Source organism: Elgaria multicarinata, chromosome 10 (genome assembly GCF_023053635.1).
Source record: "Elgaria multicarinata webbii isolate HBS135686 ecotype San Diego chromosome 10, rElgMul1.1.pri, whole genome shotgun sequence".
NCBI classification, from domain to species: Eukaryota; Metazoa; Chordata; class Lepidosauria; order Squamata; family Anguidae; genus Elgaria; species Elgaria multicarinata.
Genome location: NC_086180.1, coordinates 49,018,102 through 49,031,746, shown reverse-complemented (window position 1 = coordinate 49,031,746; position 13,645 = coordinate 49,018,102). Strand labels below are relative to the sequence as shown.

The following is a 13,645-nucleotide window of genomic DNA, read 5'->3' as shown; positions in this document are numbered from 1 at the left end:
AGTTACTCTACAGTATTTATAAAATGTATTATTCTTCAGATACCATTTCCATTAAATCCTATAGGAACACTGTTTTAAGAAGTCTACCCCCACCCCAGGCCTAAACACAATGTACCGCTAGCTACAGCAGGTGGATATTTCCATATGTTTAAGCACTGCAGGAGAAAGTATTTTAAATCTAGTGATATTTAAGACTTCACTGGAAGAATAATTTGTTGAAAAATATTTCACTAAACATCCTTCCAAAGATACATTGTAAAAATGATTCCAACACACACAAAACGAAACAAACAACAACCAGAATCCAAACATAAGGAAAGAAGTGACCATTTTGTCTCTCAAACAGTATGTATAATCCATTAAAATCCCTCAGCTACACAAAACCATATTGTAGCATATCCAAATGGAAATGATTCAATTGCTAATAGTTTATTTTACTAGAAACACACAGAGTGCAGTAAATAAGCACTAATTCGTTTTTAGGCTTGCATTACATTTTTTAAGGGCAGGTGCACGCCTGAATGAGAGGAGATGCATTTGGAAAAAAATATTGTACATGTTCCCTGCAGTTCCTTGTCAAGTGTAGACAAGGTTACAGAAAGGTTCTTTGCACACATTACATGACAAGAACCTTACTGTGACATGTCCCATGGAACTAAAGCATATTTATTTTCCATTCCTTTCTATGGGACTTGACAGCAACAGGGTTTTAGTTTGTTTTTGAATGACTCAAGTATATATGCCCAATTAGTATGCATAGCACCAACAGTAATAAACATATTTTGATTTAGATATAGCTAATCAATTCATGCTATACAAGTGCAGTATCAGAATTGCATACATTAAAGATGGCTATTATGGAACAGAGTGTAGCAAAGTATTACTGGTGTGAAAACACAGCAGCTATGTCTGCTAGGTTGTCATAGTTACAACGGGATCCAGCTGAGAACAAAAGAAAAAAGAGTATCTCAATAGCATTTTGAGAAGCAATTACAGTAGGTTTATGCACAAGTAGAAGAAATTCTGGTGGCGGCACTGTTCTGCAAATTGGTGCACAAGTGCTAGAGGAGGACTACAGAATTAGCTTGAGCTTGTATCTTGAGTTGGCATGCAAGATACTGCACAACATCTTGCACTAACAGAAGCATCTTGATGAATGTCAGTTCTCTTTTCTGGTATATGGATTTTGTACAGTTAAGAAAGTCCTTCTGGTTGCAGAAGGACAACTCTGGTTCCAACACTCCACTTGTAAAGATGCCATAACCACACTTAAAATTAAAAGACTTTTCAACCATTGAGCCAGGTATTACTGAATACCAAGAGAAATGATCATAAACAAACTTAATGGATGTAATACTATGGAAAACATTTAGGCAAGTACGGCAACACCCTTCAGAAACCTCAACTTCTACAAGGGACAAAACACCTGATGCACATAAGCAAGAGGTGGGGAGCCATTGTTCAAAATCTGACACCTCCACCTTCTCCCTCCATGACCTTTATATAAAGACGTGGGTATTCACAGCACTCCATGGCCATGGCTAGACCAGGCCTATATCCAGGGATTGTCCCGGGATCATCCCTGTGCATCCAAATGACACACAGGGGATCCCGGGAGCAGGCAGGGACGACCCCCTCCATTTGCCTGGGATAATCCTTAGGTCTTGCTAAGGCCCATGACTACCGAAGATCTTCCAACACTTCCACCTTCTATCAGGGCTTTGTACTGGCTGAACAACTCTTTGCTGAACCAAGGGCAAGGCACATGGAAAAGAATACACAGCAAATGAAGACAATGTAGCATGCAACACCCTATATTGGATGCTTAGGCATTAACTTGAAGATTACATTCTATCCTTCCATTGTTACTTTTCCATTTGGTTTTCTTCCATCTCTCTTGTAAGAGGTTCTTACATTCAAACAAGCACCAATGCAAATTGTGCTTTTTTGGTGCACTATAAAACACGTTGTCTGTATATAATGTGGCACCTGAGCAAGACTCAGACCCTTTGCAAGCTTCTTGACTTCGGACCACAGGAAACATTGATGGAGATAAAAACAGGAACATTAAATCCAATAAATACATTGGCATTTTGCCTTTTTAGTAAGTTTGTAATGATCTCTTCTACCAATGTCTGGCAGGGAAAGCTTCTGTTTCCATTAGCCTGTTAAGTTTTTCAAGCTGCATACAGTATTACTTAGATTTATCTTTCTCCCTGAAGGGTATTTGCATTTGCAGAGAACTGAGAAACATTTTAAAGCTCCAGAGGCATTTCATTTTTAAAGCTTGCTTATAAAACAGAGCAAGTTTTACATGAGCAAACTGTATTAAGTGAAAGATTTTTAGAAAGAGTTGCCTAATTTTGTTGTTATTGTTAGAAGTCTTAAGGGATTTAGCTATATATTAGTTAGCAATATTTGTTCTGGCAGTGAAAAGAAACTAACAAAAATCTTTAAGATGAACTGAAACTAATCTCCTGAGAACTCCCATTAGATCCATAAATAATTATTTTATACTAATAAGCTGAAATGTGCATGTGGTCATAAAGAGGGGCTGTGCTGCTAGCCTAGCTTGTTCTCTTTGTTCCCAGATGACTTGGTCCCCATTTCCTTTCCCTTGGCCATTGCTTCTTCCATCTGAACTCTTAAACCCCTTGCTTCCATTACCCTCCTTCCCTTGCTTCCTCTTCCTTTCCCAGGCCTTTCCCAGCTGTTCCTGCCTCATCTTCCTCCAGTCTTAGGCCATCTGTAGTCCTCATTCTCCCTTATTTTTTCAGCTTCATTTTGTCCCCTTTTTCATGCACATCTCTCCTTCCCATCTCTCCATTCAGCTACAATCCATCCTAATTTATCCTCCTTCTATCCCACATTTTCTCCTCTTGTAAGGAACCCAAGGTGGTTTACATAGTCTTCCTCTTCTCCACTTTCTCCTCTCAACAACCCTGTGTGGTAGATGAGGCTAACTGGCTCAAAGTCACCCAGTGAGCTTTATGGCCAAGAGGGGACTACAAACCAAATCTCCCGAGTCCCAGTCTGACACTCTAAGCCTTACACCATAGTGGCTCTCTAATAACAATGACTTGGATCCCAAGAAAGGTTAACTTGGATCCTCCCCTCCAGGAGGCCCCTGTGCCCCATCCCACATTGTTCAGAAGCTTTGCTGTGATCTTCTGGAGATACTTTTTGAAGGTTGCAGGTGGTTGTAGTGATGGAGGAGGGGATGGGAAACTTTCTGTTCATGAAGTTCCTTTTGTTAACAACAGATATTTCGATTTATGTACCCGCTGGAATATGTGAGGAAACATGATCTAGAGATGGGTGACTGCTTTCATAAGATTCTTCATTGAGTTTATTTTTCCTGTTGCTTGGCTAAACTTGTGGAACACAGTTCAGACTTTTTCCAAGTCCTTTAATCTAATTTAATTTAGTATCCAAAGCAACACTTACTTTTACCTGCTTATCATCATTTCAGATTCTTTTCACCCATGCCTCATATGCATGGCAAAGATTACCCTTAATGATCAAGCATAGCTGTCCTTGTCCCCGTTCCACTCTTCTCTCAGCATATTAATTTAGCATTCATTTTGTTTTATTCTGTATTTTGTCACATAATAGCCTGAGCATGGAAAAGTGCTCAAAAGCAGATGGGTTAAGTGATACCAGGAAATTCACAGGAGAAGTAACTTAACTACTTCAGGGAACTCTCTTCAACTACCCATTCCCTCAGCACATGTGAGCAGGCCTCTAGCTGCTAACTTTTGGTTCACTAGCAATGGAAGACCCATCAATTAACTGTAATGCAAAACTTCTATGACAAAAACATGGGGCTGATGCACTGGCTATCGATGTCACAAATGCATTGAATGCTTAGTTAGCCTTATTCTATAGGTCCTATTTCACCCTCCCTTAGATTTTTGCTGCAGTATTTTTCCCACGCCATGCCAGTGAACAGTTGAGGAAAAAGAGAGCAAGCAAGGCAGACAGAAGTACAAAAATGTAAGGAATACCTACCTACCTAGACCCTTGGGCCTAAAAAATGTGTAGAATTTAGGCATAGGTGAAAATTTTATTTGGTTCATTTTTTAGAAAAAGAAGAACTTATCAAAATGTACTAATTTCTTCAGATACAGAATAGAAAGAACTTGAGAGTTGAAAATTTGAATGTGGGGAAAGGAGATATTGGCAGATTTGTTGATCCCTAATGTAATTATTATGTTAACCCTGTCAACCTGCACATTTTGGCAGTTTTCTAGAAAACATTCATTTTCCAGGTTTCCCTGAAATCATGGCATAGTAAAAATAATCCTTTACCATAAAAAATGGACATGGTGTTAAGATAGTTTGCTTTGGATAGTTATCAATTTTATAATAAATGATAGAAAGGAAAAAGGTTTACCAAAGACACCTGGAGCATGTCTACACCAGCCCTATATTGCGGGATCGTCCTGGGATCATTCCTGTGCATCCAAATGCCACACAGGGGATCTCGGGAGCAGACAGGGATGATCCCTCCATTTTCCTGGATAACCCTTAGGTGTAGAAAGGTCCCTGGTTATCCTTGAAATTGTAATGATTTGCTTACATATAAAAACTCAAAGCAGTTTTTAAAAAAAACTTAGCCAAGTAAAAATGAGTAGCTAGGCTTTTTGCTCACCGTTCTATGCACTCCTTAACCACAGCAAAATTACCATCTCCAATCACTTTTCCCACTTTGTATTTCTCAAGAATAGCTGACGTCCCTGAGCATTTGTTTCCATTCACACCTGCAAGATGGAAAAGGCAAAACATAAGCTGAACAGAGATGTAAGCAATCTGAATTGTCCCTCATTGACCTCAAGCCTACTGTGTGGGCTACAAAATATGATTATTATTATTTTTAAAAACACACAACCTATTTTAAGTACAACATGTCCCTTCAAATGTACATCTAAAGTGGAAGGGAAAGTGCTTAATCTGAGATGTGTGACCTTGCTGTGTTATCAGAGGGAAAAAATCAAGGCATGGTTTTCATATATGATTCTCTCAAATATTCCAAAGGGCAATAGAGCTTCCAGCTAAAGATGAAATATACATTTTGTTTATAAGTACAAAGAATACAGAAATTGGTGGCATTGCTAAAAATAATAGCACAGTTTAAAAAGTAATACAATAGCCGTTCTGCCACGCCCGGCATGGCCTGGGCTTGGGGAAAGTGTTTGTGGGCGGGGGAGAGTAGAGATATGCCTTGCCAGCGTTTGGCTGGTGCTGGTATGGTGCCACATGGAAGGGAGGAGTTATAGAGCCTTTAAATAGAGGGCTCTTCCTCCCTCCCCCCTCTTTTGTTGCGCGGCTCCCTCCCTGTAGGCAGTGTGAACTTGCTGGTTGCCGTTAGAAGCCGAGTAGGAATTTTTTACTCCTGTACTGAATTGTGCAGGAGATTTTTCGCCTACTCCACACTGTGAGACAGTCTGGGTGTATTAATTAAGTTAATCTGTTCTAATTTGGTCACATTTGCATTTGGCGCTAGGTACGGACATCCAGATGGGAGTGGGAATGGTGAGCATTCACATGGTACTGTTCACAGTGACTGGTAAGTCCGAGGCTCTCAGCTTTGAGCCTTACGGCCTACCTGAGAGAGAAGACTTACCTCTGGGGCCAACCCTACTCACTCACTTAGAGTTGGACAGCGTGAGTTAGGGCGTGACAAAAGAAGGTCCCCCGAGGGCCCGGGGGAAGGCGAAAGAGGCAGCGCCTAACCTTGGGACACGAATGGCTCGCCCAACTTCAGGGGCCTGGCAACAGGTCATACTGGATGCCCAGTAGGATTCACCCCCTTTCGCAGATCATTTAATAAAATGTGGCCCTGTTTAAATCCAGCTGTAAAGTTGTCTTGTGTCTTGATTTATTGTCGCGTCTCCTTATTTATCGACCTCCGCACCACAATATGAATAGCTGCAATTACCAATATGTTTTGTGCATGCATTTCAATACATGTGAATAAGCTTAAGTAAATGATAGTAGTACATTCAGAACACAGAGAACAAAGCTTTGGCAATTACACCAACTATTGGTTTTGTATTTATTATTTTAACTATACCACCAGTTTCTGTAATTTTTATTTATAAATGTTTATTTCAGACCCATGAGCAATTTCATCAATTTCTGTTGGTCTGTAAACTTTGAGAGTGGGTTCACTTGGTGGCTTATTTTCCTGCCCTGCATGGAGTGTCTTACCCTCACCAGGCACAACTTGTCATGATCAAGTCCTAAATACATGGCAAGGATAGATGTTGAGAGTGATTTACAAACTACTCCACAACCCTACAACAAGCCATGGGTTTCAGGATGGCTTCAAACCACCCTGTCCAGGTTTGAACATCATGACAAGCCATGCCCAGTGAGGGTAAGTATGGCAATTAGGCGGCATGCAACTGGCACATACAAAGCAGGAAAATAAGCTATAGTGGCTAATTTCCCCTCCATAATCATGTGAACCTGGTCTGAGCCTTTCCCAAACATATTTTTATAATTGCAATTTTAGAAGACTAGTCATGATCACTCTGAGACCAAACAACATTTCCTTTTCATCAAGGTGAGGCAGTGGCTGTTCTGAACCAGTGCCTAGGCACAGTAATGGACTGGATGAGGGCTAACAAACTGAGACTCAATCCAGACAAGGTGGAGGTACTGTTAGCGGTTGGTTCATCTGTCCGGCTAGGTAATGTTTGCCCTGTCCTGGACGGGGTTGCACTCTCCCTAAAGGATCGGGTCCGTAGTTTGGGGGTGCTTTTCGATCCAGAACTGTCACTTGAGGCACAGGTGAACTCAGTGGCAAAGAGCACCTTTTATCAGCTTAGGTTGATATACCAACTACGCCCTTATCTGGACAGAGATAGCCTAGCTACAGTTATCCATGCTCTGATAACCTCTCGTTTGGATTGCTGCAATGCGTTATATGTGGGGCTGCCTTTGAAAACGGTCCGGAAGCTTCAGCTGGTACAAAACAGGGCAGCCCGTTTACTAACAGGGACTGGCCGGCGAGATCACATTACGCCAGTCCTTTTACAACTTCATTGGCTGCCAGTCCAGGTCCGGGCCCGATTCAAAGTGCTGGTATTGACATTTAAAGCCTTAAACGGTTTGGGGGCAGGTTATTTGAAGGAACACCTCCTTCCATATGTACCTGCCCGGACCTTAAGATCATCTACAGGGGCCCTTCTCCATGAGCCCCTGTCAAAGGAAGTGAGGCAGGTGGCTACTAGGAGGAGGGCTTTCTCCGCTGTGGCACCCCAGCTGTGGAATGAGCTCCCCAGAGAGGTCCGCCTGGCGCCTACACTGTACTCTTTTCGCCGCCAGATGAAGACCTTTTTATTCTCTCAGTATTTTAACACTTAATTTTAACTTAAATTTAAATTTTACTGTTCTAACTCTGTATTTTGATCTTATATCAATTTTGCTGTGTGTTTTTATCCTGGTTGTGCTTTTTATACTGTATTTTGTATTTGTGTTTTTAGACAGTTGGTTGTTTTATTATGGTTTTAATTTCTGTGAACTGCCCAGAGAGCTTCAGCTATTGGGCGGTATAAAAATGTAATAAATAAATAAATAAACACCAAGGCAAGAACATCCATCTGATGAAATAGATTCTGGCCAACAAACTCCAACACGTTGATAAGCTTCACCCTTCATATGTATGTGTGCTTAGAACTTAATCACACTAGAATAAACCACTTATTTCTGGAACAAAATGAGAAAAATAGTGCAGGCCACCTAAATTGGATGTTGATCTGGGAGGTCTTAGCCATGGAAAGGGAGACTAAAGACAAGACTAAAGACAAGACTAAAGACTAAAGATAAGTTGCAGGGATTCAACCTGAGTTCCATAGCTATTAAATGGCATGAATATTACAGGTTTGTTTGTGAAAGGGAACAGTAAAATGCAATATTAAACAAACATTACCTAACAACCTTACTATACACATGAAGGCATTATGCCATCTAGAAATCTGCATCAACGTAATATAGGTGGTAGTTGGCAATTCATGACTACTTCTGCTACAGAAAAATAAAAAATATATATTGTCATTCAGCATTGATCAATGAGTATATTTATATCTTTCTCCACATACCCATCTTGGGATGCACAGTAGAGTGTTAACTTGTAATAATAGTATTACTATTATATGCCACCTAGAGTTTTATTCTTTTACGATAAGCTATCTGTGCCTCATCACAAAGATGTATTACTGTAAGTGATATATTATAAAGCTTGGTTTTATGAAAACTGAGGGCAACATTTTGTGTGTCTATTATAATCTAGTGCAATGCAAACACTGAAAATGTTATAGGTCCTTTGATACTCTTTTTTCAATTGAAAATTATTTTAAAATTATCGCTGTTGTTACTTTAACATTCTTTAAAATTATCTGCATGTATTTTATTATTGTTTTATTATATTTGTTTTTATTATGTGTGTCACCTTGAAAGCTTCTGCTTTAGGACAATGTATAAACTGAATAAACAAATTAAATAAATAAAAACCAGAATGCCTTCAAATGTTTGTTAAGGAGGTTAAAGACCCTGGGTAAATTTAATAGGCATGTGCTCCGCTCCGATTAGAAGCGCAGAAGCAGGAGCGAATTGGCCTGCTCTGCCTTGCCCAGAGGCGGAGTAGAAGCAGACCACTAGAAGCAAGGCGAAGAGAAGCGCCCATTTTTGGAGCGCTCCGGTTTCCGCGGTCCGATCCGATCACCATCTTGAAACATTTCGCCCATAGGATTGCATTGCGGAAAAGAAAGGGGGATAACTGTGTTGTTTTTGAAGCTACCTTTCTGAAAATTCTTGTGCTTGGAGAGTCGTGGATGGGGGTCATTTTGAGCCTACTCTCAGCTCTCTGCGTGCTGCGGTTCGTGTGCTAGAATTTTTTTAAAAACGGCGGGAAAATACCTTTTCCGAAGGGCTGAGGGGCAGAGTCAACTCCCGGTCATGATCACATGATCCCAAAGTTGGAGGAGGGGATAGGCAAAACGGTAATATGCATTACTGGCTTATCCTTGGCTCATTTCCTTATGCCCCCAGAAATGTCTGCTGCCTGCCTGCCTTCCCTCTCCTCCTCTGCCTGCCTCGCAGGGATGTTGTGTGTGTCTGGCTTTGACTCAGGGGAGAAGTCCTTCCTGCGCTCACTTGGAGTTTTGGAAGTTCCAAATCCATTTTTCAAGTGTGGAAGAAGATTCATAGGTTTATCTCTACTCCCCAATTCATGGCATGTTGGGATTTCCTTTGAAATGGCCCTATTGAGATGTCTGCAGGTTTAAGCCCCGCCAAAAAACAGGGGATGATGGGACTGCTTTGAGTCTGGGCGTGCGTGTGTATCCCTGGATAAGCTATCATGGTGGTGAGTTTGAGGTTTCTAACGTGCAAATTGACGGAGCTATCGAAAGGGGTATGAATGGGGTGCCCGATTTTCATAAATTCCCCAAAATTCAGGGGATGATGGGACTGCCTTGAGTCTGGGCGTGCGTGCGTGCGTATCCCTGGATAAGCTATCATGGTGGTGAGTTTGAGGTTTCTAACGTGCAAATTGACGGAGCTATCGAAAGGGGTGTGAATGGGGTGCCCGATTTTCATAAATTCCCCAAAATTCAGGGGATGATGGGATTGCCTTGAGTCTTGGCGTGCATGTGTATACCTCCATGAGGTGTCATGGTGCCAAACGTGAGGTTTCTAACTTTCACAGAAAAAAATTGTATACTTTTTTAGCTTAATGCAAGCCTATGGGGGGGGGGGAAACGGAGCTCCGATCCGGATCCGGAGCTCCGGAGCGGAGCGGACATGGGCGGAGCGGGGGCGGAGCGAAGCGGCCCGATCCACAAATCGCGGATCTGGAAGAGAAGCAGAGTGGGAGGTCTGTACACACCCCTAAAATTTAATCTTGTAAAATGACAAATGTGCCTCCACTTAAGTCTTTGCCTGAGAAAAATCACCCTGTGTGGTGCATATATCTTGCAACTATGCTGCTAAACAGAAAAAGATTTCTAAAGTATTTCTCTTCTCCACGGATAATAATGGTTGACTACTTGGTAATGTATAGTAAATATCTGATGCAGGTGGTGCTGGAAACCAACTCTAGCATTAAGTCCATTCTTCCTTTGACATAGCAATGGCAGAGGGAGGAGATGCCAAACACTTTACATTTTTCTCATCATATGTTCTTCTTGTGCAAGGCAACAATAATACTGTACTTGTAAGCAAGCAGGTTAAACCTAGATGGGCTCCTTATCCAAAATACGATTGCTCTGTAACTGCAGTGGTACAACTGCTTCTGAAACTGATCTATACATAGGATTGCTCATCAGATTAACTAAGGTTAGACAATTGCATCTGACAGTTCTTAGATTGCAGCGTCATCTCCCACACAGACATTTTGTGAAAAATACATTTTGTAAACTCATTTGGTTAGATTCATACTTTCAGGACTCAGGCAGGGAGATAGTTCAGGCACACCGTTCACATTGGAAGACGACCCACAATGTGGTGGAATCTATGAGAAGACGCAAGAGTTAATTCTACTGAGAAATCACACTAGGAAACAAAACAAGATATACTTAGCAGCCTTCTCTACTGTATTGAAAATTAATATTTTATACAATCATCTGCCAAGAGCCAATTTTACTAATGGCCAAAACACACAATCTCTGTACATATCTGTTAATACATGTGGCTAGCTTAAATCCATATATATTCGGCAAAACTAAGATCAGAATAAGTAAGCTCCACTTCCTTCTCCCAGATAACACCAACAGTATTTTCTTTGTGCCAGTTGTCAATACACTGTAACTAGATCTGCGTTTTCTCTCAAAGCACCTGAAGAGTAGTTTGTTCTCTCTCACTTCTTATTTTTATGTAAATGATTACTTATTATGAAGAGGCAGAGTTTATATAATGAGAAGCAAGCATTGTGCAAGTGGTAACTGAATCCAAAGACTATTTATGTGTACCGGGGTAAATGAGAAAATATAGCCTTGCATTTATTTACTTGTTACATCTAATTTTATTTATTTATTTGGTTTGTACTCTACATTTCTTACAGAGGTCTGCAGGTGGGAGGAGAAAAGCTAGGAGTGAAGGTAGAAGTCCAATTGTACTAGCAGACATCTGCTAACACAATGTTGGATTTGAGTGGAGTGGTTACATATTCATGCTATTAGTGACTGACTTCCTTTGTAATTAGATTATTCTTTAGAATGTGATGTAAACCAATATGTTACATCATTATTCCTTTTACTAGTTTGAATTGTCCCTAGGGATTTTAAATTAAATGTTCAAAAACTCTAAAGTATTTAAAATAAAGGGCTGGATCCAATCTGAGTCATGCTTAAAATACTAATTGAAATCAATGGGACAAGTTAGTCATTCATATAATGCTTCCCAGCCCCATTTCAATCTTCATTTAAAGGATTACCACATGAATTTCCACCACTTGTCACAGGATGCTCAAAATATTTCTGTAGCCTTTGCATAGGATCTGTAAAAAGAATCCTGGACAATAGAAGAGAATGCAAGTGAGAATCCCCCCCCTCCCTTATCAGACATTGTCTGGTTATGCAGCGAAATATTTTAAATCCTTTCACCACCAATAACAAAAATAATTGATTTGGCAATGATTTTTTCTGAAGGTTTCTGAGAATACTAAAATGTACTAAAAGCAATCAACAGAAACAACATAATCAAGATAGCAAAAGGCAACAATAACTAGATTGTCTGCCAGTTAAGTTTTATGAAGTACAAATATAACACTGCCTGCCAGACAAATATGCAAAAATGGCTGCAACAGCATCTGTACATTTGTTGACAACGATGCTGTTGATGAGCTCTACATCAAAATAACACAGCACAGTTCTTTTAGGTGATATTTTTGAATGAGACCAAGGTAGCCTAATAATAGTAATAAGCAATGTAATAGAAAACTAACTACCACTCAGTTCAGATATTTTATTTGTTTAAAAAGCACGTCATCATAAAACTAAAAAGAATATCATGGTTGTGGCTTTTTTTTTTAAAAAAGTGGAGGGTTATGAGTTTACAGACAACAGCAAATAAAACTATTTAAACCCTTTCAGCTTCAGTTAAGTCTTGCAGGAAAACAGTGTCCAAATGGAACATTTTAGAATCTATTTAGATTATGTCAGTATCTTCTAATCCACTGCAAGTCACTAGAACTGACTGCACATAGTTTTCTCCAAATGTGTCAGAAGCAGTGCTGTCTTAACATAACGGATTGGATCAAAATTAAAGCACATGGAACTTGGATGGTTGAAACAAGCCTCCCCGCAACAGCATCTCTAGACACTAAAATATGCTACACAACTCCACTCATGGAAGGTGCATCCATCTGATTTTTTGGGAAACACCTCTTGCCCCCCCCCCCCCACAATCCAGCTCATCAGCAAGATCTCCTAACCCTGTGTGTAGCATTTTCAGAGGAAGAGGCAGTAGGAAAGCAAGCCCAGTTGCACATGTCTAAATCTGGATCCAACACAATGTTTATATCCAGTATAGAAGTTTCTTACTTGAATATGGTTACTATGGGTGGGTTCAGATAACACACGAAGCTGCCCTGTAAATCATCTATGCAGTGTGCGTTGTTCATGGAACAATCCACAATGCATCCGACAGACGATCGGGCTCACCGTGGCTTGTTCTTCCCATCCATCCTCCAGCTGCTATCCCAGTGTCCTTCATAGCAGAACCTGTCTTGTCTACCCCTCCCCTCAATAATTGCAACACTTGTGGGTATTTTTTTTTAAAAAAATCAGAGCCTCACAATGCACAATTGGGTTCATTTTTTTTTTCAGCCTGGAGATTTGCACAAATCTGTTCCTTTTGTTTTTTGTCAATGCTTTGGAATTGAACAGACATGGAAATAGACAAGGCGAAAACTGCATATAGGCTAATTTGTGCACACTTGCTGAGTTAATTGGGTGAAGACTTCCCCTACAAGAAAATGTAATAGCTGGACATACAAAATTACTACCCTTGCCATAACTGAAGTTCAAAACTGATATGGATAAATCAGGATCCATTCAAAACAAACAAGAGTTATGTATTTTCTAATTGTCTGTATTCTGCTTTCAGAATAATCAAAAGAACGTTGTCCTATATTGTTCTGGATTTAATTTTTTTGCCTTGACTGCCAAGTTTTTGAATGAGTCAGCAATTCAGCACTTGTGTGGAGTAGCAAAAATGAAGCCCCACAAATTATTACCAGTGATTTCTTCCCCTTTCTCAGTAGGCTTTCTAGAGAAGTCTATTGTGGGGTGTCAAGGATGTGTTCTGGAAATGTGGAATTTTTTTTTCTGGTGAGCAATAGTGCTCTGAAATATATATCCATTATGGTATATGCCAGATTTGTATATAAAGCCAATCCTTTAAAACCGCATAATATGGTGGTCTTCTCACAATCGTAGTTATTTAACAGGCAAAAGGAAGCACCAAAAATCAGCAAAACAAATTCACACAGGTTTATTGCAGTTCAAAGGAAGCATTAGCATATAAATCTGAAGTACAGTGGACAGAAATAACAAACCAAGGAGTTCAGCAAATTATCTAGGATCCAATTGCAAAATGACCAGGAAAAAAGAGAACTTGAAGAGGGAGGTATGCCTAT

The 13,645-nt window shown here is 40.2% G+C and overlaps 1 protein-coding gene across 3 annotated transcripts in view; it reads right to left on the bottom strand.

The window, feature by feature from the left end:
* Positions 1-13,645, bottom strand: part of DCLK2 (doublecortin like kinase 2) — a 94,386-nt gene that overhangs the window by 23,596 nt on the left and 57,145 nt on the right. For all 3 annotated transcript variants that reach the window (XM_063136444.1, XM_063136445.1, XM_063136446.1), the window contains 2 exons: positions 10,447-10,519; positions 4,655-4,763 (listed from right to left, as the gene is read on the bottom strand). In XM_063136444.1, coding sequence (XP_062992514.1) covers positions 4,655-4,763; positions 10,447-10,519 — 182 coding nt within the window. The remainder of the gene's footprint in view (positions 1-4,654; positions 4,764-10,446; positions 10,520-13,645) is intronic.